Below are 23,777 nucleotides of genomic sequence, written 5' to 3' on the forward strand. Positions count from 1 at the left end.
AACAGCTTCTTCTCTCCTCCCTGCACCACACTGCAGCTTCTTCTCTCCTCCCTGCACCACACTGCAGCTTCTCCTCTCCTCCCTGCACCACACACTGCAGCATCTTCTCTCCTTCCTGCACCACACTGCAGCTTCTCCTCTCCTCCCTGCACCACACACTGCAGCTTCTTCTCTCCTCCCTGCACCACACTGCAGCTTCTTCTCTCCTCCCTGCACCACACACTGCAGCTTCTTCTCTCCTCCCTGCACCACACTGCAGCTTCTCCTCTCCTCTCTGCACCACACACTGCAGCTTCTTCTCTCCTCCCTGCACCGCACTGCAGCTTCTTCTCTCCTCCCTGCACCAGACACTACAGCTTCTTCTCTCCTCCCTGCACCGCACACTGCAGCTTCTTCTCTCATCCCTGCACCGCACTGCAGCTTCTTCTCTCCTCCCTGAACCGCACACTACAGCTTCTTCTCTCCTCCCTGCACCGTACTGCAGCTTCTTCTCTCCTCCCTGAACCGCACACTACAGCTTCTTCTCTCCTCCCTGTACCGCACACTGCAGCTTCTTCTCTCCTCCCTGCACCGCACTGCAGCTTCTTCTCTCCTCCCTGAACCGCACACTACAGCTTCTTCTCTCCTCCCTGCACTGCACACTGCAGCTTCTTCTCTCCTCCGTGCACCACACACTGCAGCTTCTTCTCTCCTCCCTGCACCGCACACTGCAGCTTCTTCTCTCCTCCCTGCACCGCACACTGCAGCTTCTTCTCTCATCCCTGCACCGCACTGCAGCTTCTTCTCTCCTCCCTGAACCGCACACTACAGCTTCTTCTCTCCTCCCTGCACCGTACTGCAGCTTCTTCTCTCCTCCCTGAACCGCACACTACAGCTTCTTCTCTCCTCCCTGTACCGCACACTGCAGCTTCTTCTCTCCTCCCTGCACCGCACTGCAGCTTCTTCTCTCCTCCCTGAACCGCACACTACAGCTTCTTCTCTCCTCCCTGCACCGCACACTGCAGCTTCTTCTCTCCTCCCTGTACCGCACACTGCAGCTTCTTCTCTTCTCCCTGCACCACACACTGCACCTTTTTCCCTCCTCTCTGCACCACACTGCAGCTTATTCTCTCCTCCCGGCACCGCACACTGCAGCTTCTTCTCTCCTCCCTGCACCGCACACTGCAGCTTCTTCTCTCCTCCCTGCACCGCACACTGCAGCTTCTTCTCTCCTCCATGCACCACACACTGCAGCTTCTTCTCACCTCCCTGCACCGCACTGCAGCTTCTTCTCTCCTCCCTGCGCCTGGAGCAGAGCTGCACCAGGTCCTCTCCTGCTGGCACTTTGCTCAAAGTGTGTGTGTGGGGGGGGGGGGGGCAAGAAGAGGACCCGGTAGCAGTGAGGACTTCTCAGCTGTACTTACCTCTACCTCAGCCTCCTGCACCAGTGATCTGCCACTTAATGACTTCACAGCCCTGAAGACAACTTATAAAGACTACAAAGTATGAGTTGGACCCCAGTGACTGTATATTGATCACAGGGGACTAGCTTGATAAATGCCCACCTATTCAGTGAACTGTATGGTGGTCTCCTAGCTGTGCCCAGGGGCAGATGGCAGAGGAATCTTAAACCAGGTTATTATTCTCTTTGTGTTAAGAACACCATGGGACCTCCTCATGGGGAACCATACCTAAAAACACAGCTCATTCCTATGAAATATACAGAATAACTGGGTTTATTCACCCCACTGTCATGTATCATAAGGATCTGAGCCAATTTCATGACATGACTGCAAAATATAACTACCCCTTAAAGGGAATGTCCATCCAAGCTAATGGGAGGAGCTTTTCATGTTATACTTTTTGCCTGCAATGTAGTCTGTCTGGAAATGTAGATTTATAAATAATACACGAATACGCCAGTTACACCACAACAGTTTGACATAAGGAGGTGTCCTGAGCCCCCAAAAATACAATTTTTACAATAAATGCAATGATTGAGTACAAAAAGTGTTGTCTCTCCTTGCAACCAATCATAGCGCCGCTTTCATTTCACTTATTTCGCTTTGCAACATTAAGCTGTGTTCGGATTGGTCACTGTGGCGGACACATTTCCATGTCAAATAATACGGTATTATGCCTCTTCCCGTTTCTACTCATCACATATTATACACCCGTCGTCTTATTTGATTATTTATTTATAACTTTTATCAAGCAGTAGCTATAGAAAGGTAGAACTTTCAATGGAGGAAAAGCTAAGAAAACTTCAACTCCCATGATGCTTTTCGGCAGCACGACTCAGTACACCGGAAGTGCGTCACTCAGCCGCGCAGTAAACCGTCCACAACATTGTTGATGATTGGAATACAGTTCACGCAGGGGTCATGACTTCCGGGCTGCTGCCAACCACAAGGTGGCGGTGGTAACCGGAAGTAGCGTGGTGCAGCAGTCTGCGAGCAGCTGGTAAACATGGGTGAGTTCTGCCTGGACATGGCGGCTGATGGAGTCACTATATAGATCATATGTGGTGTGTGGAGTGTTCTGGGCAGTCATACATGTACACATCGCATCTTATTATGTGCTTGGGCAGGTTTACAAGGCCTGGACAGAGGATGCAGCATTAGTCGTAGTTTGAATGTGTTTTAAAACTTAAAAACTTTCTAGGGAAAGCAAATCACATATGAGGAAACTTAAAAAATGTTCTTAACCCTTTCGAGATGCATCAAGAATCTATCATTTGTACCTTCCTGCATCCTAGGAGCTTTTCCATTGGTCAATGTTGATGTTTTGGGTTTTAGTTGTGGGGCCCGGAGTATTAGTTTTATTTTGTTTGCAGTTTAGGGTTAAGTTAACTAAAATTCATTAAATATTGTATTATTTGTAAGCAAAATACTCAACAGCACAGTTTAGATTTGTTTAATTTCTGCAGATCTTATAAATAATGGGATTGTATTGCACTGGTTGCTTCAGCTTAGATTTTTCGGAATCTGTGTGCGAAGATCTAAAAGCTCCGGTTGATGCTCTCCCCCCCCCCCCCCTCCCTCCACACTCTCACCTAATCCTGAAATATGTCTGTTTTGCACAGTCCTGCTGCAACTAACATCACTGTCTGTGGTGTTTGCATGGGCAAAACTGCTGACAGGTTCAGTTCAAATGGGTTTTCTGGTCCTCAGTCCAAATGCAATTTTTATGCCATGTAACGCTGAGGCCAGTGAAGGGGTTATCTAGGTCTCTTAGTGCTCTACAGTCTCTTAGGTCTCTACAGTCTCAGTACTTCATATCAAAAACAGCGCCGTACGATCTACAGTGTTTTGTGAATATAGTTGCAGCTTAGCCCCATTAGACACGTAGTCATAAAGTGCAAGTGAGTTCACCAAAACGCGTGGTGTCTGACCTCCACTAATCAAGAGAATTCCAGAGTGTCTGTCAGCCATATCCTACTTTTTCTCTTCCTGTTTTCTAAAACTCAACATGGAGGGCGCGTTCACACGTTCCGCTATCGTCGCGTTCATAACGCGCCACTAGCGCACAGTGGACGGGGCTCGGGCCGATCGCATATGCGTTTCCCGGGATCGCATAACCCGATCGCATGCGTTTCTCTGGAAACGCATATGTGATCGCCCCAAACTCCGCCCCCTGTGCGCTAGCGTCGCGTTATGAATGCGGTGCTAGCGGAACGTGTGAACGTGCCCGGACAAAACAGAACTCATAATCTTTCCTCCAAGTAACACATCCCTCCCACCTGATCTAACCTTCACAATCCATGGCTCCGCACTCTCTCCGATCCCTAAAGTCTTTTGCCTTGGAATCATATTTGCCTTATCCTTTAAGCTTTACATCCAGGCCCTTACTGCCGCCTCCATCTCAAGAGCATCTCTCACATCCGACCCTTCCTCAATCCAGAGTCTACAAAATTACTAGTCCCTGCCCTCCTCATCTCTCACTTGGACTACAGCAACATTCTTTTCTGTGGTCTCCTAGATAACTCTCAGACGACTCTCCAATCTGTCCTAAATTCTGCTGCCCGGTTCATCCATCTGTCTCCTCACTTCTCCTCTGCCTCATCTCTCTGCCAGTCTCTCCATTGGTTTCTCATTGCAGAGTGAATTCAATTTAAAATACTAACCGTGACCTACAAAGCCTCCACAACCTGTCCCCTCCACATATCTCTAAACTAATCTACCAATACCGTCCCACACGTAATCTTCTTTCCTCACAGGACCTTCAGCTTCACACTATTGCCATCCACTCTTCTCACAACCATTTCCAGGACTTCTCCCGTGCTTCCCCCATAATAATAATAATTCTTTATTTATATAGCACACAGATTACGCAGCGCTGCACAAAGCATGTCAAATCCGTCCCTGTCCCCAATGGGGCTCACAATCTAAACAACCTAACAGTATGTTTTGGAGTGTGGGAGGAAACCGGAGTTCGCAGAGGAAACCCACGCAAACACGGAGAGAACATACAAACTCTTTGCAGATGTTGACCTCAGTGCTGCAAGGCAGAAGTGCTACTCACTCAGCCACCGTGCCCCCCCCCCCAACCATACTCTGGAACTCTCTACCAAAATGTGTCAGACTGTCCCCCACTTTCCAAATCTTCAAAGGTAACCTGAAAACCCACCTGTTCAGGATCTACAACACACAATAACTGCATTGCTCCCTCACCTCATGTCTCTATCCCCCTCCCCATATAGATTGTGCCCCCTCACGAACAGGGTCCTCCTTCCACTTGTCTCCTGATCTCTGTAGTTTTGAATTTTGTACTTGCACCTGTTTTTGTCTTAATGTAATGTATGTGAACCCCTTTCTGATTGTACAGCAACATGGAATTATTGGTGCTCTATAAATAAATAATAAGCTCAAATTGATCACCTAAAAATCATCTGTGGATGGGGAGGCAGGATGATCGTTCGTCCTGCTTCTTTGTTCAATGTCTATGGGTGTGCTGAGCACAGCGTTTGGTTCATTCACAGTATAGAAGTGCTGTAGAAAGTTTGGGAGATCTGGAGATGGCAAAGCACAGCACCACAGACATTAACTGGAGCTAAAGGACACATAATCAAACCTGCAGTGTTAGAGGGTCTGAAATAATAGTAAACAAAAAAAAAATGTGAAAAAATCCAAAACCTAGAACACATATAAATATAAACAAATAAAATCATATTATAAACATATCAGGTATTGCCAAGCTATTCAAATATAAAAATAATAATTCCCAGCGGTGAATCCCATAGAGGAAAATAGTGGGCAAATATCCCCTCCCTGTCCGATACAATTCCTGTTCATCAACAGTGCATCAAGCAGGTGACAGGGGGAGTGAATAAATTAAAAAATGAAGTCCTCCGGTGACATAGTAAAAGAAGTCCAGAGGAACGATAAATGGGTAAATCTGATGTCCTTTAAAGGGAACCAGTCATCAGGAAATGGACTAATAAACCACTACCAGTATGTTATAAAGCAGTTAAACAGCTTCTAGTTATTGTCTTTTTCATGGCCTGGAGTGGGGGCATCATCCAGAAAATCAACTTTCAAGTGAGATATAAGTTAGTTGTATAAAGTCAGGAAGGCAGGTAGTACATCACTGAAGTCAAGCTCTCCCTTCCTCTGAACACCACCTACCATCTGATTAACATCATGCGCTGGACTTCAGGAGATCTGATCAATCATGTCCCTGGACACAGGACAATCAAACTTCAGTGTTAAACTCTCCGCCTCCTTGACTTGAGTTTACATCTCACTTCAAAGTTGATTTTCTGGATGAAGCCACCACACTGGACCATGAAAGAAACCTGATCTAGAAAGTGTTCAGCTGCTTCACAACATACTGCTAGTGGTTTATTAGGCCAATTTCTGATGACAGGTTCCCTTTAAGGTCTCATACTCCATTGATCTACATTAAAGGAGTAGCCATACAGGTCATCATTCTTATATTCTCTTTAGTATCTTCCATGACATGTATGCCCTAGCCAGGGAATTAAAGGGATAGTGTCTAAACGCTGGGGGTACGACTACTCGCCCCCCCTATAGATCACGAGAACACGACTCGAAGAGCGTCACCTGTGCACGGAGGGGCAACTCTATAGGATTCCAGTTGACAAACCCTCTGCCCCCTCTTCAGGATAAACCATAGACACTACACAAGGCTGTGGTCTGTAACCATTGCTCTGCATAGGAGCTGCATACACAAAGCAATCGACGAGAAAAAACAATTATTTTTCATTGTTATCTCCCAATATAGAAACTGAAACAGTCGTGGAAGAAAATGAAGACAATGGCGGCGCTCTTCCTGTGATAGATAAAACTATGGGTGAGTGTTATGCGGAGAAGATGCACTTTTTTATTATGCAGCTCAATAAATGATGGTTGTTTACATGTGTTTATGGCAGTTCTGATACAGAGATCCAAATCCCCTCCATAACTAGTTATAGGGTGAAGTTTTGTCTGCCTGCAGCCACCACTAGGGGGAGCACAGGAGCTTACTGCATACATGTATATACTGAGCACAATATTAGTATAGAATAAAGTGCGCTCCTTCTAGTGGTGACTGGGCCGACCTCTTTATGATCTTAGTTCTGTCGGTACCGGTGAGGCCAGTGACGGGGGTTATCTAGGTCTCTGAAGGGAGAATAATAATTACAATAATAATAATTCCTTTATTTATACAGCACACAAAGCGCAGCACAGAGCTTCCCAAAACAGTCCCTGTCCCCAATGGGGCTCACAATCTGATCATCCTACCAGTATATTTTGGAGTGTGGGAGGAAACCGGAGGACCTGGAGGAAACTCGCACAAACACGGAGAGAACATACAAACTCTTTGCAGATGTTGATCCTGGGACTTGAACCTAGCATCACAGCGCTGCGTTCTCTCTCTATTTAAGAAAAGCACCGTACGCTGTATAGTGTTTGTGATTATTATTGCAGCTCAGCCCAGTTGGACACCTGACATTTAGGCATGAAGTGTGAGTTCAAGAGAACACGGACTGTCTGACCTCCACAAATTACCTTACAATAATCTGACATCATGGGGAGGCAGGTTGTTTGTTCTTCCTTCTGCTCCATTTGCTGTCTATGGTTGTGCTGAGCACAGCGCTCGGGTCATTCATTGTGTAGGAGTGCTGGAGAAAGCTTGGTGCTGTGCTTGGCTTTTTCCCTGCATTCTCATCAACACTTAAAGAGAACCCGTCATGCAAAATAACACCCCTAAACTAAATATATTTTCATAAACTGCCATTAGAGAGCATTGCCCTATCCCTTCATTGTCCCTCTACATGCCTGTAAACCTAAGCAATGAGGTCCTAAAGCTGTATGCAAATGACCTGTGAAATGTCCAATGAAGCATTAGCATATTCAAGCTGTCCACTCTATTCATTAGTGGGAGGCACAGCCACACCCCCAGTGCATGACTGACAGCCTGTATAATGATGTGAGGCTGTATAGTGATGTGCTTCCTGGTGCTGGTGGCCACGCCCCCTGCAGCCTGTGTGTGTGTGTGTGTGTATAGGAGAGATACAGCAGCTCCAGGCAGCCATGTTACAGCAGAACATGTCAGATTCATGTGTAGCTGATGTCTGTGTCTCTCACCTGTATATTAGGAGGATGCAGCATGTCAGCAGATGCAGCACACACACTAGCCATGCTTTACTATACATTACACACAGACATGAGCAGGGGGAGGAGAGGGGAGGGGTAACAGGGGCCACGCTCCCTGATCTCCGTCAGCTCCATAGAGATTAATTTAGCAGAACGGTCATGCGCAGCCGTCTGCTCCATTACTCTCGTGGAGCGACAAGGGGTCGGTCGGACCCTTCATTTTTGCGATCTGCTGGGGTCTGAGACCCCCCACTGATCAGTAAGTTAGGACCTATCCTGTGGGAAAACCCCCTTTAAATGGGACAACCCCTTTAAAGGGCAAGTGTCTGATCACTGGGTGTCTAGCTACCCGCACCCCTTGAGATCCCAAGAATATGTGGAGGCGCGACACTATATGGTTCCAGCTTACAAAACCCTTAACTATATAAACTATAGACGCCTGAAAATGAGAGCAGTAACCATTGCTCTGCATAGGAGCTGCATACACAGAACAATTGATGAGGACAAACCATTCATTTTCATTATTATCTCCTGATATATAGAAACTGAAACGGCCGTTGAAGAGAATGAAGACTTTGGGATCTCTCTTCCTATACTGCATAGGACTAAAGGTGAGTGTTGTGATCTCCATATCCGTACATTGATTGTGGTTTTCATGTGTTTATGGCAGTGTCTGAGCTTTCTGATCCATAACTAACTATATGGTGAAGTTTTATCTGCCCGCAGCCACCACTAGGGGGCAGCATTGCACCAACACCAAAATTTTGAGTGTGATACTTGATACCGATACTTTCAAGAAGAGAAAAAGAGTATTAACTGAATGTACACGGCGCGGTCACATGGGGCGTTTACATTGCAACGCACACGTCTGGGGGCGGGGCTTAGCCTTATTGCGATCAGTAACGGTCACCGCTGATTTGCCGGGAGAAGCTTTATTGTGACAGTGTAGTAGATGTGTAGTAGATGTGTTGTAAAGGTTGTCCTGGTAATGTAAACATAAAATGTATAATTTCCGGCTCAATAAGACGTGCGTTTTTGATGTCCGTATGCTAATTTTTTTTTTTTTTTTTTTTTTTTTTTTGTGGACGCCATCCAGACCCATTGTTTCCTATGAGTCTGTTCACGCATGTAGATCCGTAGTGGTAGGTTTCCTTTAAGGAAGTGGGCGTGGCTTCCGTGTCTTGTCTCTTTTTATAACAAGTCTGGGGTTTTTTTGTGTGTGAAGGACCCTTGAAGAGCTGCTACGTGACGGCGGACCTGTGTCTCCGGCTCATACACGAAGCCATGCGTAAGAAGCAGTGGGAGAAGGCGTCGGGACTGCTCAGCAGCTACTTCCAGACACTGGAGAGTCGACACACTACTAGACAGCAGATGGCGCCAGAGGTGAGCGTACAAAACCCCTTATGATTCAATGGGTTAATTTAGAAAGTTGGTCCGATGAAGACCCCCTGTGAGCAGTCTCCTAGGGTTACCATTTCGGGATGATGTAGTGGCGTGGACTGTACCACACAGGGTCTCCACAGGGCAGAGCACAAACACCTATCACCGCTACGAGTTATGATCATACTTGCTCATGTCACACGGTTCTAATGTAGATGTATAAATGCAGCCTCCCTGACTGTATCCTTATGGGATCTGAGGATACAGAGTGAAGGATCATCATACTGCAGGCAGATACAGTACTATATCCACTGTGTATGGAGGCATCATGGGATTGATAAGACAGAACAGAGATGGACTATATTAACAATACATTAATAGGGTTTTTTGTTTGTTGTTGTCTTTTTTTTATTTATTTACAGATTATTTGGAGGTTAGGAAGTGAGATTCTATTAAATCATCCAAAATGCACAAGAGGAGACATCAATGTATTCCACGAAGCCATGAAGAACATCGGCCTGAGGAACTATCTGGGGGTGAGTGCAGAATCTGTCGCAGAGTTTCCTGTTCACTTTCACCCTATAAATATATAGAGTGATGCATAGGACATTACAGGAGGGGGCTGGGCTGTTGATTGTAATTCTGATCTTCTCACAGATTATGTTGTTTATCCAGGATACGTCGTCCTAAGATCCTGCATTTTCTGGCTGTGTAACTAGTCCACACCCATAGCTGTCTCTCTCCTGACACTGCAATACTATAATGCTACAAGAATAGAACTGCTGTCTTTGTGCATAGCTCATACCCTAATTATGTGCCTATAGCTCATAGCCTTGGATATAGGGTGGAACACCTTGACGTGTTTCCTTTTCCCCTATATATGTGTAGCCATTACTCCATGGTGTAGGTATGAATAAGGACCCAGGTCTGTGAGGTCTGAAACGCGTCGCCCTTCTTTTTTGCCATGTGATCATATTTTTAACTATGTCTCAATAAGCTTTTTCCTTTTTTAACTTCCTATTGCCTGATGCCGATGGTTCCGCTTGTTTTTCCTTTTATAACTACTAGAATACTGCCCCCTATGTACAAGAATATAACTACTATAATACTGCCCCCTATGTACAGGAATATAACTACTAGAATACTGCCCCCTATGTACAAGAATATAACTACTATAATACTGCCCTCTATGTACAAGAATATAACTACTATAATACTGTCCCCTATGTACAAGAATATAATTACTATAATACTGCCCCCTATGTACAGGAATATAACTACTATAATACTGCCCCCTATGTACAAGAATATAACTACTATAATACTGCCCCCTATGTACAAGAATATAACTACTATAATACTGCCCCCTATGTACAGGAATATAACTACTATAATACTGCCCCCTATGTACAGGAATATAACTACTATAATACTGTCCCCTATGTACAGGGATATAACTACTATAATACTGCTCCCTATGTACAAGAATATAACTACTATAATACTGCTCCCTATGTACAGGAATATAACTACTATAATACTGCCCCCTATGTACAAGAATATAACTACTATAATACTGCCCCCTATGTACAAGAATATAACTACTATAATACTGCCCCCTATGTACAAGAATATAACTACTATAATACTGCCCCCTATGTACAAGAATATGACTACTATAATACTGCCCCCTATGTACAAGAATATAACTACTATAATACTGCCCCCTATGTACAAGAATATAACTACTATAATACTGCCGCCTATGTACAAGAATATAACTACTATAATACTGCCCCCTATGTACAAGAATATAACTACTATAATACTGCCCCCTATGTACAAGAATATAACTACTATAATACTGCCCCCTATGTACAAGAATATAACTACTATAATACTGCCCCCTATGTACAGGAATATAACTACTATAATACTGCCCCCTATGTACAGGAATATAACTACTATAATACTGCCCCCTATGTACAAGAATATAACTACTATAATACTGCCTCCTATGTACAGGAATATAACTACTATAATACTGCCCCCTATGTACAAGAATATAACTACTATAATACTGCCCCCTATGTACAAGAATATAACTACTATAATACTGCCCCCTATGTACAAGAATATAACTACTATAATACTGCCCCCTATGTACAAGAATATAACTACTATAATACTGCCCCCTATGTACAAGAATATAACTACTATAATACTGCCCCCTATGTACAAGAATATAACTACTATAATACTGCCCCCTATGTACAAGAATATAACTACTATAATACTGCCCCCTATGTACAAGAATATAACTACTATAATACTGCCCCCTATGTACAAGAATATAACTACTATAATACTGCCCCCTATGTACAAGAATATAACTACTATAATACTGCCCCCTATGTACAAGAATATAACTACTATAATACTGCCCCCTATGTACAGGAATATAACTACTATAATACTGCCCCCTATGTACAGGAATATAACTACTATAATACTGCCCCCTATGTACAAGAATATAACTACTATAATACTGCCCCCTATGTACAAGAATATAACTACTATAATACTGCCCCTATGTATAGGAATATAACTACTATAATACTGCCCCCTATGTACAGGAATATAACTACTATAATACTGCCCCCTATGTACAAGAATATAACTACTATAATACTGCCCCCTATGTACAAGAATATAACTACTATAATACTGCCCCCTATGTACAAGAATATAACTACTATAATACTGTTCCCTATGTACAGGAATATAACTACTATAATACTGCCCCTATGTACAGGAATATAACTACTATAATACTGCCTCCTATGTACAAGAATATAACTACTATAATACTGCCCCCTATGTACAAGAATATAACTACTATAATACTGCCCCTATGTACAAGAATATAACTACTATAATACTGCCCCCTATGTACAGGAATATAACTACTATAATACTGCCTCCTATGTACAAGAATATAACTACTATAATACTGCCCCCTATGTACAAGAATATAACTACTATAATACTGCCCCCTATGTACAAGAATATAACTACTATAATACTGCCCCCTATGTACAGGAATATAACTACTATAATACTGCCCCCTATGTACAGGAATATAACTACTATAATACTGCCCCCTATGTACAAGAATATAACTACTATAATACTGCCTCCTATGTACAGGAATATAACTACTATAATACTGCCCCCTATGTACAAGAATATAACTACTACTGCCCCCTATGTACAAGAATATAACTACTATAATACTGCCCCCTATGTACAAGAATATAACTACTATAATACTGCCCCCTATGTACAAGAATATAACTACTATAATACTGCCCCCTATGTACAGGAATATAACTACTATAATACTGCCCCCTATGTACAGGAATATAACTACTATAATACTGCCCCCTATGTACAAGAATATAACTACTATAATACTGCCCCCTATGTACAAGAATATAACTACTATAATACTGCCCCCTATGTACAAGAATATAACTACTATAATACTGCCCCCTATGTACAAGAATATAACTACTATAATACTGCCCCCTATGTACAAGAATATAACTACTATAATACTGCCCCCTATGTACAAGAATATAACTACTATAATACTGCCCCTATGTATAGGAATATAACTACTATAATACTGCCCCCTATGTACAGGAATATAACTACTATAATACTGCCCCCTATGTACAAGAATATAACTACTATAATACTGCCCCCTATGTACAAGAATATAACTACTATAATACTGCCCCCTATGTACAAGAATATAACTACTATAATACTGTTCCCTATGTACAGGAATATAACTACTATAATACTGCCCCTATGTACAGGAATATAACTACTATAATACTGCCTCCTATGTACAAGAATATAACTACTATAATACTGCCTCCTATGTACAAGAATATAACTACTATAATACTGCCCCCTATGTACAGGAATATAACTACTATAATACTGCCTCCTATGTACAAGAATATAACTACTATAATACTGCCCCCTATGTACAAGAATATAACTACTATAATACTGCCCCCTATGTACAAGAATATAACTACTATAATACTGCCCCCTATGTACAAGAATATAACTACTATAATACTGCCCCCTATGTACAAGAATATAACTACTATAATACTGCCTCCTATGTACAAGAATATAACTACTATAATACTGCCCCTATGTACAAGAATATAACTACTATAATACTGCCCCCTATGTACAAGAATATAACTACTATAATACTGCCCCCTATGTACAAGAATATAACTACTATAATACTGCCCCCTATGTACAGGAATATAACTACTATAATACTGCCTCCTATGTACAAGAATATAACTACTATAATACTGCCCCCTATGTACAAGAATATAACTACTATAATACTGCCCCCTATGTACAGGAATATAACTACTATAATACTGCCCCCTATGTACAGGAATATAACTACTATAATACTGCCCCTATGTACAAGAATATAACTACTATAATACTGCCCCCTATGTACAGGAATATAACTACTATAATACTGCCCCCTATGTACAAGAATATAACTACTATAATACTGCCCCCTATGTACAAGAATATAACTACTATAATACTGCCCCCTATGTACAAGAATATAACTACTATAATACTGCCCCCTATGTACAAGAATATAACTACTATAATACTGCCCCCTATGTACAGGAATATAACTACTATAATACTGCCTGTGTTCTTCTAGGTGTCCCTGGAGCAGGTCTATCACTCGCTGTGTAATGGTGATTATGATGAGGCGTACCGGGTGCTGTCTCTGGCTGAGAGCTGGAGATGTGGGAGACTCGCTGTCAGGCAGAAGCCTAACCAACGGCTGGTGCAGGGGTATAGAGCCGCCCTGAATTACCGCTCCTGGGTGAATAGGAGAGCGTCCAGTAGCAGAGCAGGTAAGTTGTTATTACTATGTGGCTGTGTGTAGGTGAGTAGTTTATGTAGTTGTGATGTGTTGGCTCCTCCTGCAGACGGTCAGTCACAGTTGTCCGGAGCTCAGGCCGTGGGCAGTCACTACAGACAGGCCACCGTCACCTTCCAGGAGATCATCAAGTTACCCGGATTGTGGGACCCCTTTGTGCTCAGCTATGTGGATGTAAGTGATTATAGTCTTAGTAATGACCGTCTATATTTCACAATATCCGACTGGTTGGTGGTGCGGCACTCGGAATCGGATTGGGACAAGGAGCAGACAGCGCCATTCTCTTTGTGGTGGTCATACCAGGTCATTGCACCGATCTTTGCTTCGGCTGCTCAGTGGGAAATGTTGTGTGGCCAACCACTTAAAGGGGTTTTCCCACGATCGGTGGGGTCTCCGTGCTGAGACCCCCACAGATCACGAGGGTCCCCCTCGCCGTTCTGTTTTTTGGAAAACCCCCCCTCTCCGTTCTATTTTTGGGCCCCCCCTCGCCGCTCTGTTTTTGGGACACCGCCGCTCGCTTTTTTGCCCCCCCCCCCCCCTCGCCGCTCTGTTTTTGGGACACCCCCCCCCCCCCCCCCCTCGCCGCTCTGTTTTTGGGACCCCTCCCCTCGCCGCTCTGTTTTTGGGACCCCTCCCCCCTCGCCGCTCTGTTTTTGGGACCCCCCCCCGCCGCTCTGTTTTTGGGCCCCCCCCGCCGCTCTGTTTTTGGGCTCCCCCTCGCCGCTCTGGTTTTGGGGAACCCCCCCCTCGCCACTCTGGTTTTGGGGACCCCCCCCCCCCTCGCCGCTCTGGTTTTGGGGACCCCCCCTCGCCGCTCTGTTTTGGGGAACCCTCTTCGCCGTTTTTTGGACCTGTTGGGTCTCATCACTGAGACCACCACTGATCAGCAACTTAGTTCCTAGGCCTTACTTTTGTTCATGTCCTCCATGCCATGGACAGAGCCTCCATTTTTTTTTTTTTTTAATTTTTTTTTTAGCTTCTTGAATCTTCTGGGGAGAGGGAAGAAGCGGAGAAGGTTCTGAAGGCCTACGCTTCTAATCCCAAGAACCCGCCCAACCCTAACGCCCATGTATTCCATTACGAGTTCAAGAAGAGGAACACAGCGTCAGATGAGGAGCTGAAGAAAGTGCTTGCGGTGGGTGTCTCCTCTGTGTATATCGCTCACGTATACTGCGGAGATGTCTTAGTATTTCCTTATCCGCTGATAATTGAATAATTCTTTATTTTTTCAGCCTTTATATTCCATGACTCCATCACACACGCTCATGGTGAACTACAGCTACCTGCTCTCCACTTCCAGTAAGTCTTCCTGGGGGTGTGTGGGTTTTTATACTGAGCCTGCACTTCCTCTTCTGCAGAGATCACTTTTCAGCATTCACTGTGTACACACTTTATAGCGAACCTGTCAGCAGGAATGTGATTTTTTTAGCAGGTTCCAATAGCCTAGGCTTTACTGTCTGCCTTCTCAATAATTTCAGTGGTTTATAATAGGTTGATTCACATTACCTGGCTCCCTGCCAGCAGCGTGTGGTGAGTTCTGGCAGCTGCAGTCTTTGTGTGCCTGTGTCTCCTCATGCTTTCTTCCTCTACTCTACTCCCTCCCCCTCCCCTGCCTTTTCAATACACATGATAAGGATGGGGGAGGGAGCTGGATGAGTGTGGAGGAAACGAGACTGACATAGGCTGGAGCTGCACCCCCCTCGGGACTCATCACACTCCCTGGCAGGGAGCCAAGTAATGTGACTTAAACTTATATAAACTATTGAAATGATTCAGAAAGCCGTTCTTTAAATCAGCATAGTAAAGCATATAGGAACCTGTCGCCAGATAAACATCACATTTCCTTAAGGGGAACCTGTCAGCAGGCATGTATCAGCAGGTGTAACCACGCATAATGCATCCTATGTTCGGTATTACATGGTGTAGAAGTGCCACTTTTTTTTTGACAAATGCTGGAGTCCCACATCTCCACACTAGATGGCAGAATACAACCAAACTGGATTTCTGTAGTCAATCGCTGCCAAAACAGTTTCACTTAAAGACAAGAGAGAAATCTGTATGAGCAATTACATATCCTACTCGCCACACAAGAGCCAACATATCTGCTATATACTCCACCACACAGGAGACACATCCTCTATATACTACACCACACAGGAGACATATCCTCTATATACTCCACCACACAGGAGACACATCCTCTATATACTACACCACACAGGAGACACATCCTCTATATACTACACCACACAGGAGACACCTCCTCTATATACTACACCACACAGGAGACACCTCCTCTATATACTACACCACACAGGAGACACCTCCTCTATATACTACACCACACAGGAGACACCTCCTCTATATACTACACCACACAGGAGACACATCCTCTATATACTCCACCACACAGGAGACATATCATCTATATCAGTGGTGGCGAACCTATGGCACGGGTGCCAGAGGCGGCACTCTGAGCCCTTTCTGTGGGCACCCAGGCCATCACTCCAAAATGAAGTTCACCAGACAGAACTCAAAGAACCTTCCTACAATGACAGGGGAATTTGCCCTCCTCCTTTCAACTGCAATGATGTCCTTAGGAGGCTGAACAATTGAAAGCTGTCAATGAACAAAGAGAAATAAATTACTGTTTAAATGGCTGCGCTGGCACTTTGCAATAAATAAGTGGCTTTTGGTTGAAGTTCGGGCACTCAGGCTCTAAAAGGTTCGCCATCACTGCTCTATATACTCCACCACACAGGAGACACATCCTCTATATACTACACCACACAGGAGACACCTCCTCTATATACTACACCACACAGGAGACACATCCTCTATATACTACACCACACAGGAGACACATCCTCTATATACTACACCACACAGGAGACACATTCTCTATATACTACACCACACAGGAGACACATCCTCTATATACTACACCACACAGGAGACACATCCTCTATATACTACACCACACAGGAGACACCTCCTCTATATACTACACCACACAGGAGACACCTCCTCTATATACTACACCACACAGGAGACACCTCCTCTATATACTACACCACACAGGAGACACATCCTCTATATACTACACCACACAGGAGACACATCCTCTATATACTACACCACACAGGAGACACGTCCTCCATATACTACACAACACAGGAGAGCCAGCACATCCTCTATACACTACACCACACAGGAGAGCTTGCACATCCTCTATACACTACACCACACAGGAGGAGAGCCAGCACATCCTCTATATACTACACCACACAGGAGACACATCCTCTATACACTACACCACACAGGAGACACATCCTCTATATACTACACCACACAGGAGAGCTAGCACATCCTCTATACACTACACCACACAGGAGAGCTAGCACATCCTCTATACACTACACCACACAGGTGAGCTAGCACATCCTCTATACACTACAGCACACGGGAGAGCTAGCACATCCTCTATATACTACAGCACACAGGAGAGCTAGCACATCCTCTATACACTACACCACACAGGAGAGCTAGCACATCCTCTATACACTACACCACACAGGAGAGCTAGCACATCCTCTATACACTACACCACACAGGTGAGCTAGCACATCCTCTATACACTACAGCACACAGGAGAGCTAGCACATCCTCTATATACTACAGCACACAGGAGAGCTAGCACATCCTCTATACACTACACCACACAGGAGACACATCCTCTATATACTACACCACACAGGAGACACATCCTCTATATACTACACCACACAGGAGACACATCCTCTATATACTACACCACACAGGAGACACATCCTCTATATACTACACCACACAGGAGACACATCCTCTATATACTCCACCACACAGGAGACACATCCTCTATATACTACACCACACAGGAGACACATCCTCTATATACTACACCACACAGGAGACACATCCTCTATATACTACACCACACAGGAGACACATCCTCTATATACTACACCACACAGGAGAGCTAGCACATCCTCTATATACTCCACCACACAGGAGACATATCCTCTATATACTCCACCACACAGGAGACACATCCTCTATATACTCCACCACACAGGAGACACATCCTCTATATACTCCACCACACAGGAGACACATCCACTATATACTACACCACACAGGAGACACATCCGCTATATACTACACCACACAGGAGACACATCCGCTATATACTACACCACACAGGAGACACATCCTCTATATACTCCACCACACAGGAGACACCTCCTCTATATACTCCACCACACAGGAGACACCTCCTCTATATACTCCACCACACAGGAGACACCTCCTCTATATACTACACCACACAGGAGACACCTCCTCTATATACTACACCACACAGGAGACACCTCCTCTATATACTACACCACACAGGAGACACCTCCTCTATATACTACACCACACAGGAGACACATCCTCTATATACTACACCACACAGGAGAGCCAGCACATCCTCTATACGCTACACCACACAGGAGAGCCAGCACATCCTCTATACGCTACACCACACAGGAGAGCTAGCACATCCTCTATACGCTACACCACACAGGAGAGCTAGCACATCCTCTATACGCTACACCACACAGGAGAGCTAGCACATCCTCTATATGCTACACCACACAGGAGACACATCCTCTATATACTACACCACACAGGAGACACATCCTCTATATACTACACCACACAGGAGACACATCCTCTATATACTACACCACACAGGAGACACATCCTCTATATACTACACCACACAGGAGACACATCCTCTATATGCTACACCACACAGGAGACACCTCCTGTATATGCTACACCACACAGGAGACACCTCCTCTATATGCTACACCACACAGGAGACACATCCTCTATATACTACACCACACAGGAGACACATCCTCTATATGCTACACCACACAGGAGACACCTCCTCTATATACTACACCACACAGGAGACACATCCTCTATATACTACACCACACAGGACACATCCTCTATATACTACACCACACAGGAGACACATCCTCTATATACTACACCACACAGGTGTAGAACCAACGTCTCCTATATATACAGGAGTCGCTCTCTTAATATATTGACTTCTCTCTGATGTGCTGTCAGGTTCTGCAGAGGATGTGAAGATGGCTTTGAAGGTCTTGTTTGATCTCTTGGATTTTTCCGGATGGAAGAATAATTTGAAAGCTTGGAGTTTTTTGGCAAAGGAAATAAAGAAAGCTCTGCACAAGTAAGTGTCCGGCATGGGATGTTGTTGGGATGTGGTCACTCGGACGTTTCATTTGCAGGTTCTTATTTATTTCCCCTCTGAATACATTGTATTACTAGTGTATTGTGTATACAGCTCCTCTGCAGAGCTAGGTGTCTCCCTGGTGACAGACTACACACTTGCCCCTGTGTGTAGCCCCCTGTGGTCTTGTGTGGTTATTGCAGTTTTATATTCGGTTAAGTGACGAGATTTCCGGATAAAAAAATTCTCCGGGCTCCAAGTGTAACAGATAATTCTCTGGCAGAGAAATCTCATGTGCCTTGTAAAAGCGAATTGCTTGGTTTCGGTAGAGGATTTTGGCTGGATTTTTCGTTTTTTTTTTTATGACCGGCAAACTCTCGAGGTGAGAAATCTGTGATAATCTTTTCCTCGAGTATCCGCTGGTGATTTATTTACTATTTTGTCTTAAAGGGATATTTCAGGATTGTTCTTAAATTGCTCTTTGGATGCAGCTTTATGGGGAGTTACATCTTGGTGAATTAGGCCACACACACTGTGGCTGTGGGCCGCTGTGGCTGTGGGCCGCCGGCGCTGTGGCTGTGGGCCGCCGGCGCTGTGGCTGTGGGCCGCCGGCGCTGTGGCTGTGGGCCGCCGGCGCTGTGGCTGTGGGCCGCCGGCGCTGTGGCTGTGGGCCGCCGGCGCTGTGGCTGTGGGCCGCCGGCGCTGTGGCTGTGGGCCGCCGGCGCTGTGGCTGTGGGCCGCCGGCGCTGTGGCTGTGGGCCGCCGGCGCTGTGGCTGTGGGCCGCCGGCGCTGTGGCTGTGGGCCGCCGGCACTGTGGGACACATTACATGAGAGCTGTTCCCGAAGCCTCGGGGAGACTTGAAGGGACAAACCCAAATGGTCCCAACAGTCGCTCATCAATTCCATATTCTGTGAGTGGGGAATAAATGTCTTCAGACACGGCACCTGTGTCCTGGGGTTATTGGCAGCAGATGAGGAGTGTGTTGATCTTGTTCAGGAAAGTGACCTCACCAGTAATAATGAGAGGTCCTGCATGTATCAGACGTTGTCACAATGTGATTGGTGGATGATAGACAGATACTCATGTCCATCTAGGAGCCCCTCATTAGATGACATCATCGGATACATAATAACACATGAGCTCATGGTAGATATAAGAACCACGTGTCCTGCTCCGGACGTGATTGTGATTAGGGATGGAAATGTGGATTCTGTATGGGATGATTAATACTACGTGATCTGTTTTCTGTCCAGTGATCACAAGGATTGGGTCCTGGAGTACTGGGAGCCCCGGAGCAGCTGGTGGAGCCCTTACCACTTCACAAAGCTTCACGCCAAGAGAGACTGGAAGGAGAACGTCGACCTAGCCTTGAAGAAGGCTCTAGTGGCGGGAATGCTGCTGGGACTGAGTAAGTCGACCTGTCAAGTGGTAGAGGGCTATACTTTCTTAAAGGAATCCTACCATTTGATGCATTATGAAGCAAAAAGACCTGATGCAGGGTCATATCTTGCTTAATCCCTGAGCTGAGTGGTTTTGCTGAAAAAACAATTGTAACATTCAGGACCTTGGGAAAGCTGGGTCAGGCTGGCTGCCTCGATCAACACATTAGACAAAGAGCTTCTATTTACAAATGGAGGTTAGTCAAGACATGGCTAATCAATCTGAGCTGGATCACTCATACACAGCAGCTGGGGGATGGTGCAGCAATTGATTATCATGTCTGGCAGAGAGAACCATGATTGCATCATCCTCTCCTGCAGAGAAAAACTCACATGCAAGGAGAAGCGCTGAACCAAGCACTGAAGGGGCCATAGAGACAGAGCTTCATTATCATAATGTTATATCTGTTTTATTAGCAAAACCAATCATCTCAGGGATTAACCAAGATATGATCCTGCATCAGTGTAGCTACAGCATTCTCAAGGTATGTTTGCTTCATAATGCATCAAATCACATGGTAGGTTTCCTTTCAAGGGGTTTTCTATGGAATATAACACTCTGCGTTGCATTGACGACTGCGTGATATTATTTAATCACTTGTTTTCCTGGTTGCTCCAGTATTGAAATAATTAAATTATTTAATGACATTTACCATTTGTTTTTGTGCATTGTGATCCAAACATACCTTGAGATTGCTGTAGCTACACTGATGCAGAAACATATCTTGTTTCATCCCTGATCCGCGTGGTTTTGCTAAAAAAACAATTCTAACATTCAGGACCTTGGGAAAGCTGGGTGCAGTACATAAACACATTACACAGAGCTTCCTGAACTGTCCAGACAAGACTAATCAACCTGAGCTGGATGACTCATACACAGCAGCTGGGGGATGGTGCAGCGATTGATTACTTCTGCCTGTCGGGGACAACACAGTGACTACATCATTCTCTGGAGCAGGTGCATAATTAGGGTTAGAGGAGAAGTGCTGGAGCAGTCACAGGAGCGACAGAGCCTCATTATCATTTTATAATTGGTTTTTTTTTTCATGAAAACCACTCAGCTCAGGGATTAAACAAGATATGTTTATGCATCAATGTAGCTACAGCATTCTTCCAGTATGTTTGGTTCATAATGCATGAAAACAAATGGTTTCCTTTTAATGTGGTTTAAGGGACCGGGAAGCAGCGACTTTACAACTGCCTTCCAATGACGTTGTAGCTCAGGGTCACGTGGTCTCCTCCCCCTCTTGAGAGTCAGCGTCATTGCATCATGTGATCACGGATGGATTCCTGCTGCTGTACTGAAGAGATCAAGCCCCCTTAGTCACAGCATCTTAGTACCTTTAATATAACAGCATTAATTCGTCGCCCTGGTCACCTGATACAATGAGTGTAAAGTCGCTGCTTCATGGTCCCCTAAAGAAGATTTTAATATTTCAACCCTGGAGCAACCATAAAGTAGGGAACAAGTTAGTAAAAAAATATCACAAAAAAGTTTTATATTCCGTGGATGTCCCCTTAAACTCCTATCTACCTACAGTGGGGGTCTGATTGATGGGGGGCCTGACTAATAACAGGATTGTTGGGGGGGCTCTGCTACATCTGCGGCTTTTCTCCTGCTTTTCCTTGTCTGATCTCTCTCTTCCTTCCTATAGGTTGCCCCTATTTGCTATCGGTCTGTAAATCGGGGAAGGACGAGGAGCGGAGGCCCTTGCGAAATATCATAAAGACTGTCCAGAAGAACAACTGCGCCAAAAAGTTTTAAAACGGCGACACGGTAGCATGAACAGCAGGCAGCGGCCATATTGGACCGGGTGCCACTGGTGTCAGCGAGAGTTTTCAGGTTTCCATCTGGGTCCATCAAATTTTTGTTGTGTCTAGGCTTCACACAGCTGAGGGTTTGTTACAGTTACATCCAGCCTGTGAGTTAAATACATCAGCAAAACCAAATTTTCTCCCCTCCTAATAGTTTATGTAGACTTCGGCCTGATCCATATTACATTGCAGCAAAGACCGGATACAGATGCAAATAAAATGTCCAAATCACAGTCAAGACTGACACCGAGGCGGAAGAGAGCACGTGTAGAAGACGGCGACTTGTCTCCAGATTATAATGTAATGTATATGTAAGTGTATAGAGACCCCCTGGGGGGCGCCATAGTTGTTCTCTTGGAGCTGGAGCGTTATATTTTTCTATTTATTATATTAAAAAAATTCTGTGTATTTCATGAAGACCATGTCCGGTTTTGGGCTACGTCCGCCTGGAACAACTCTTCTGCTGAGTTCCTGTGAGTGGTATCAAAATAGACCTTCAGTTGTTGTAATCTTTGGCCTCTAGAATAGGTGATCAACATTATTCCGAACCCCGGAGCACCAATAATGAAGGTGATGTCACTGCTCTATGTCGTGCTCATCCATTGCTCCTCTGCAGGAAGGTTGTGCCGTGCTGAAATACTAATCCCAGATGCTATACAATAGGAGGCGCTGTGCTAGGTAAGGAGTAATGACACTGTAGTACTGTTAAATAGCTGTTTTTTGGAATAATTTACATAGATTTGGACCTTTTATCTCGGGAGCTGATCTCTAGTGATTAGGGGGAGGGACTGTGACCCATCTGTAGCCATCACTAAAGGAACATAAGGTCCTGATGTAGTAAAGGTATCAGATGTTGGTACAGACGTGATCTGCTCTCCAGATTGGTAGGACACACGTGTTGGACGTGCTCTGCTTCTCCGTTAATACATTACAGAGACCCGTCTGTTCTGCCGTGTGTTGCTGCTACACAAAAAACTTAGAGAAAATGGATTAACTCTACGATTTTTACTTGGATTATATAACACGTAGCTCACGTTCACATCACTTTTTATGTATATACTAGGGAAGCTCGCAGTATAGACGCCAAACGTTTCCATAGATATATACTGGCAGGTGGGAAGCACTGGATGGGAAAGTGCAGCAGGCTGGAGAGTGATGTATACGTTCTGCGGAGGACATTAGAGGCTATGGGAGACGGTTGCAACTGTATAGCATCCATCCCCGGCATCCACTGAGTATGCACTATGGATGTTT

The 23,777-nt window shown here is 44.7% G+C and overlaps 1 protein-coding gene across 1 annotated transcript; it reads left to right on the forward strand.

Moving 5' to 3' along the window:
- Nucleotides 1-2,297: 2,297 nt before the first annotated feature.
- TAF1A (TATA-box binding protein associated factor, RNA polymerase I subunit A) lies at nt 2,298-22,940 on the forward strand. The gene is made up of 12 exons (XM_072140086.1): nt 2,298-2,452; nt 6,226-6,294; nt 8,123-8,191; nt 8,806-8,963; nt 9,383-9,496; nt 13,747-13,945; nt 14,021-14,145; nt 14,948-15,106; nt 15,204-15,270; nt 19,144-19,267; nt 20,523-20,677; nt 22,364-22,940. Exons 1-12 carry the CDS (start codon nt 2,449-2,451, stop codon nt 22,471-22,473), a joined length of 1,353 nt encoding a protein of 450 aa, XP_071996187.1. The 5' UTR covers nt 2,298-2,448; the 3' UTR covers nt 22,474-22,940.
- The last annotated feature ends 837 nt before the right edge of the window (nt 22,941-23,777 follow it).

Source organism: Engystomops pustulosus, chromosome 3 (assembly GCF_040894005.1).
Source record: "Engystomops pustulosus chromosome 3, aEngPut4.maternal, whole genome shotgun sequence".
Taxonomy (NCBI): Eukaryota; Metazoa; Chordata; class Amphibia; order Anura; family Leptodactylidae; genus Engystomops; species Engystomops pustulosus.

Excerpts from the sequence above, each read along its gene's own strand:
- TAF1A (XM_072140086.1), top strand. Across the intron at positions 6,295-8,122 it reads TGTGATAGATAAAACTATGG|AAACTGAAACGGCCGTTGAA; the intron begins GTGAGTGTTATG and ends CCTGATATATAG. Across the intron at positions 9,497-13,746 it reads GCCTGAGGAACTATCTGGGG|GTGTCCCTGGAGCAGGTCTA; the intron begins GTGAGTGCAGAA and ends GTGTTCTTCTAG.